Source organism: Akebia trifoliata, chromosome 8 (assembly GCF_017979445.1).
Source record: "Akebia trifoliata isolate Shusen 1 chromosome 8, ASM1797944v1, whole genome shotgun sequence".
Classification (NCBI taxonomy): domain Eukaryota; kingdom Viridiplantae; phylum Streptophyta; class Magnoliopsida; order Ranunculales; family Lardizabalaceae; genus Akebia; species Akebia trifoliata.
Window position 1 is genome coordinate 7,761,895 of NC_141382.1, and position 6,000 is coordinate 7,767,894.

The 6,000-nt window shown below is 31.8% G+C and overlaps 1 protein-coding gene across 2 annotated transcripts; it reads right to left on the reverse strand.

The window, feature by feature from the left end:
• Positions 1–3,916: 3,916 nt before the first annotated feature.
• LOC147395863 (NAC domain-containing protein 19-like) lies at positions 3,917–5,529 on the reverse strand. 2 transcript variants are annotated; one of them, XM_086452530.1, is made up of 3 exons: positions 5,375–5,529; positions 4,880–5,148; positions 3,917–4,353 (listed from the first exon to the last, which is right to left on the reverse strand). In XM_086452530.1, the coding sequence occupies exons 1-3, from the start codon at positions 5,508–5,510 to the stop codon at positions 4,057–4,059; spliced, it is 702 nt and encodes a 233-aa protein (XP_086308656.1). In that variant the 5' UTR covers positions 5,511–5,529; the 3' UTR covers positions 3,917–4,056. The 2 variants fall into 2 exon arrangements, with proteins under 2 accessions (XP_086308656.1, XP_086308655.1); XM_086452529.1 differs by having other exon boundaries at positions 3,917–4,356.
• Positions 5,530–6,000: the final 471 nt, after the last annotated feature.

Sequence of the window (6,000 nt, forward strand, 5' to 3'; positions counted from 1 at the left end):
CCCAGCTCTATTTATTGGTCTGAGCAAGATACGACTTATTTGAAATTCATATTAATTGAATAAACAATCCATAAAAATAAAAAATAAAAAATCAATAAGGATCCCCCACTGGGAATTATATTCTGCTCCTTGCCCCCTCCCTCTTTACAGAAAATAGAGAAATGAATTGATGGATTCCTCGGATCCTAGATCGGGACTGACGGGGCTCGAACTCGAAGTCGTGTATCCCAAGGCAAATGATCTACTATTCTATGATGGGGATGTAAGCGACGTATGACAGAGGGGGCATAATATATATATATATATATATTCAACAACCCTAAAGTTTGCCAAACATTTTTCAAAACATAGGTTCGAAGTTTAGGAATTGCTGATTTTTTGTGAGGATGATCTCTATGAAGAGGAGATCATTCTCACCAAAAATCATCTTATTCCAAAACTTCTAACCCCATCAAAAGTGATTTACAAAAATTGGACGGTCCACGATTCTTCAATTTGTAAATTAGGATTAAAAATTTCAAAATGAGCTGATTTTTGTAGAGGATGATCTCTTCACTATAGAGATCATCCTCACAAAAAATCAACTCATTCTAAAGCTTCTAACCCATGTTTTGAAAAATGTTTGGCAAACTTTAGGGCTGCTGAACCACTCCCTATATATATCTATATATATATATATATATATATATGGAAATTCAATGTTCAACTACCATTTGGTAATTTTTATTGATATAATTTTATGTTGAATGAGCTTGAAATATTAATTTATTGAACTATGGGCCAAATTCTATGGCCCATTTAATCCCAAGGGGTTTGCTCAATGGCAATTTTGGACCAATAAGTGGTTAATGCCCATAGGTCATGAGTTCAATACCTAGTATAAGAATTATTTCCTCAGGGGCCACCCGTGAGGGCACACCCTCACTTACCTGGTGCGTTTGATGTGCAGGTGTTGCATATGCCTCAGGATTAGTCATTGGACAAAACCATGTTCTACGGAGTGTGCAAAGCTCAAATAACGCCCAGTCCGCCATCTACATGAATTCCTAATTATCAAAAAAAAAAAAAAGATATGACCCATTTCAAGGGTATCACATAATGTAGACTTCACCATCTTCAATATGAAAACACTATTGATCAAGCTCGAAATTTTTTTTATTTATTTACCATGATTTTCTTTATGAAATCTAGAGTGTGGTGTTGGATTGACAATATGATAATCCACGTGGATCCCATAATACCTTTTAAGGTTTGAAATCTAAAAATTACGATTTTTTTATCAATAGATGTGCGGCAGGAGAGAGAGATTTCTCTCATATTACTTACGCTATCATTCGCCACATGCCAAAATGGTGTAGGGCTGTGAGCAAATTTGCTTGACCAAACAATCACTCGAAATCAATGTATTCAAGCTCGTCCTCGATCTAATTCCTTCTTTTTGCCCCAGACCTCCAACTATTCTTAAAAAAGGAGAAAAGCATTTAATATTTCAAATCCAAACCTAAGCACTTGAAAATGTTACATCAGCTTTTTTTCTTTTTTCATCACTACATCAACAGATATTTCCAATCTAACACTAACTTAAAGTCATATTACAAAGTTTGAACTCAAAAGTCCAACCATAATACCGATATCTCGATGGTATGTCCATTGAATTTGACTTATGATGTTTTTCTTAGAGGGCTGCTGTTGGAAAGAAATTAAATCATATGTGTAAAGGAACTGGTTTAGTTCTAAAGGAATCAAAGTTTTTATGGATGACTTATAGTTGTACGTGCTCTGAACCTATGCTGTCAAAAATTGCCATTCTGCCCGCCTAGGCCCCATTCTGCCCACCTAGACATCTAAATGCTTAAGCCTTACCTACTGAAAGTGGGGTTTCAAAAATCGAGGTTAAGTAATTTTAAAGATAAATAGTGTCTCAAATATTTAACTAATCTTGAGTTGTCATAGATTAAAAAAACTAAGTAGAATGCATGTGCAATTTGACATAAAGTTCAAACTTCAGGATTTGTTGTAATTTAAAGTATGACAAACAGGTGTACCAAAGATTTGTATCACCATCTTCTTCAATGTGAAATTATTTGCTATCTTCTTGAAAATGAAATTGCAGCAAAATGAGTTCTAACCACTAAAAATAGTGAATGGTGTTGTTTTTTTCCTAGTTTGTCTTTTTTTTATATTACTTTTATTGGGTCTGCCCAGGTGTGACTAAACATGGGTCCCTAAGCCAATACGAGTAGATATTCCACTCTCAGGCGTGGAAGAAGCAAAGAACAATACTCCTTCAATGGATAAAGGTCGGTTACTTTTTCAAATCTTGTGAGGCCCATTTTTTTAAAATCTTCATCCAATAATTAGATTTACTTCTACATTAAGGAATTCTACATCGTAAGGTCAGCACTTTGTTCATTGTTGTTTCCAAGATTGGAATCATTTTCAAAGGTCAAACTCTCGTCAAATCAGTCGCAACTTAGGTCAAATTTGTTAATTGTATGCATATTTGGTAAGCAGGATCATGACCCTACCTTGGTTAGGTACAGGGACACCGTTTTGGATCCCTACTCTTTTAAAAATTACTAAATCAGACTCATTTAATCGTAAAATAATAATATAAATATAAATATCATTTATTTATACTATATATTTAATTTTAACCAAGAGATGCCACGTGCAAACACACATTTATCAAAAAGGCTTATTTGTAATGTAAAATAGTGATTAAAGGGGATTTGGTGGGACAACCAACTTCATTTATAACTCATAGTTATACATGGCATTGTAATTTTAGAGGAAGTGTATCAAACTTTTTACACCAAATGCATGAGACCCACACATTAAAAATGGGGTATGCCTCATGCTTTATGCATTTTACAAAATAAAATGTGATTAATTTATTTGTCCAATATATTTGATAATTCATGAAAAAAAATATGTGGTCTTGATCATGTAAACACAAAATCCAACCGTTTATTTTTATATGTATTCTAATAACATGTATTATGATTATACTTAAAAAGAAAATTTCAAATATTGAATTTTTCATTAGTTATTTTTAATGATTCATCAAAGCCCTATCCATTTTAAAGGTGAGGTCTTTTGTGAAAAATAGTATAATTTGCATATTGGAAAGACTCCCTAATCATCAATCATTAAATGTAACGAATCACAATCTTTTTAGCTTGTAAATATTAAAACAAGAGGTAGTTTTGGTCTTATTAAGTAGGAACATAGGATATAATTACCCTCCATCATAATCGGGCCCTCGTCCTATTTTTCAAAGTCTTGACTATTGATTTGAGGAAAACATTATCAAAATGTACCAAAGATTTTTATCACCATCTTCATCAATATGAAATTGTTTGTGCTCACAATCTTTCTTACTAGAATTTTTTCCTTTGGACAAAGACTCTAGACTACGGATTGTAACAAATAGAGATTGGTGGCAATATTTTGGAAAAGAAATTCTCGCCCAAAATAACATCTCCTTATCTCTTGTAGTCTCTTTGATTTCTTGATTGTCAAATTGATAGACCTACAAAAGCTTTTTTAGGTGCAATGATGGAGGCCTTTTTGTATCGACCAATCCATGCTTGGAATCAACAATGTTACTTCATTTTCAACGTTAACATTTGTTATTTAATCTGTAGTGTTGGATGATGATGATAATGATAGTGACGGTGACGATGATGATGAGGATTTTTAATTTATCTATATATGTTTACACTTTGCAGCAACATACAACAAGTCACAGTTATAGTATCATTTTTATTAAAATAAATTAAATGCGAGTCACAGATTAAATAAAATAAATTAATCCTATACCACTTGGATTATCATCTAAATCCATTAATATTTCAAAAGAGTGAAGTTACACCTCAACATTGTAAAAGACTTTACTTGCTAAGAACACCTCATTATATTAATATTTATATAATCTCTTTTTAATTTTTTTCACCTAACACCACATAATAAAAGTGACTTGCCACGTAAAACCTAATGAGAGTAATTTTGTAAATTGGGGATGTATTCTCATGTCATTGGTGGATACTGGATTCAGTCCAATTTAACAAATTTGCATTGTCCGACAAACTCAAAAGCTTGATCAAGTTTCAAAACCTCTTCTTCATTGTAAAAATATTCCATTGAGATCACATCATATTCGCTGTTTTCTTGAACATCGCTATAATGATGTTGTTGTGGTAGCTGCTCGACGTCAATATATTGAGTATTATTGTTTGCATCTCTTCGTATAGAATTTGAGCTCACAATTGATTCATTATGGTTAATCTCTTCAAAACATTCTGCTCGCCCACTCTTTATAATTCCACATACCACCCATTCTTGAAATATCTTCTAAAACACAAAACATAAAAATGTTACAATCCAAATATAAATGACAACAAATTTAAGGACAAATTAATTATCAAAAAAGTAGAAAAAATAGAAAAAATTACCAATAAAAAAATTAAAATAAAATAAAATAAAAAGAAAAAAAAAGTGTGAAATTCATTGGGTTTCTAATAATTTTGATATGATATGTTACCTTGGGGGTCAATTTATCATAAATATATCTACATGGTAGGCAGAGTGTTATTTTCAATTTTTTTTACCAAATAGAAAATACTCTTTAAATTACAAAAATACCCTCTTTAATATTTTACTATTACATTGCATTTTTGGGAAGGATATGTTTAAATTTAACTTGGTTTTTTTTCCTAGTTGATAAAAAAAAAAAAAAAAAAAAAATTCAATTATAATGAATATTGTGCTAAAAGCCTAAAATGGGGATCTCACAAATGTCAATAAATTTACTTTTATTCCCCATTTGCTTTAATAGGAGTAAATGACTTGATTTAAATTAAAAACTTAGACCAACCTCTTTATTTTGATAAGAAATTGAGGGTAAAGTGTACTCGTGCATTATCCATGGGGTTTTCTCATTCTTGTCATTTATGAACACTAGTCCTTGCTTGCGCCCAATCGGCCTTTCTTCTTCATCACGAATATTCTTACCATTACCATTAGTTTTCCACGTACCTCTTTTTCCTTTTATAATTCGATTGGGTCTAGAAGAATTTGGCTTAGACCTCTCTCTTTGAACAAAATAATATTTTTTTGTACTCTTGTCTTTTACATTTTCAAGTCCTGAAAAAAAAAATCATAAAATTAGTTTATTAAAATGTTCATTATTTAATTGAAAGGCAATCGAGAGTTATGGGAAACCCCCATGACAATCAAGAACTCTACGCCTTACAAAGTTACGATCTCTCAAATCTTCTTCTATCATACAAATTAGCTCATTCAACATGTAATTGGAGACTTGTAAGACAAAGAAGAAAAATAGTAACGAGAAAGAAATATACATTCATACCTGGGAGATTCCATGGTACGAAGTCGTAGATTTGATAGTCCATAATGGAGCTTGATTCAAGTATTTCTTTATTTATCTTTGCTTGGAGGTAGCACAATAAGACTGCATCTGTAGGTGAGAATATGAGGTGTGACATTTTCTTAGTCTCTCTCTCTCACTCACTCTCTCAATTGAAAATTTTAGAGGAAGTTAGAACTCCATTTATAGATACCAAAGATTTATTATTGTAAAGTTCAAACTCCAAAGTCAAGTTACACTTGAACATGTACACTGTCACATCACTTTTTAAAAGAGACATTAATTAAAAATATTCTGAATCTAACTACTTCTTATAGTTCTAGTTCAGGGCTTTGAGGTCCACCATCAAAAACTTGAATTTTACTTTTTTTCTTATGGTGCAAATGTTTGATGTCGTCTCCCCAATCAAAAGTACTTTTTTTGTGTGTGTGTGTCGGTCGGGTGGGGTAAACTCAACTGGACCTACTATAATGCACAAATATGACTTATAGTTATGTAGAACAATGCACACGTGTGTATAAAACTTTTTCTGTTACCTTTTAGAATTTGCCTTCTTTCCTTTTTCTTCTATTTTTTATTTTATGTTTTTTTTCTTTCTAAGCTAAGGA

Bases quoted from the DNA above. Each gene is read 5' to 3' on its own strand.
- LOC147395863 (XM_086452529.1), bottom strand. From the start codon at position 5,510: ATGTCACACCTCATATTCTCACCTACAGATGCAGTCTTATTGTGCTAC. The intron at 5,149-5,374 runs GTATGAATGTAT...TTTTTTTTTCAG, and splicing joins CGTACCATGGAATCTCCCAG to GACTTGAAAATGTAAAAGAC. The intron at 4,357-4,879 runs GTTGGTCTAAGT...TTTGTGTTTTAG, and splicing joins TTTCTTATCAAAATAAAGAG to AAGATATTTCAAGAATGGGT.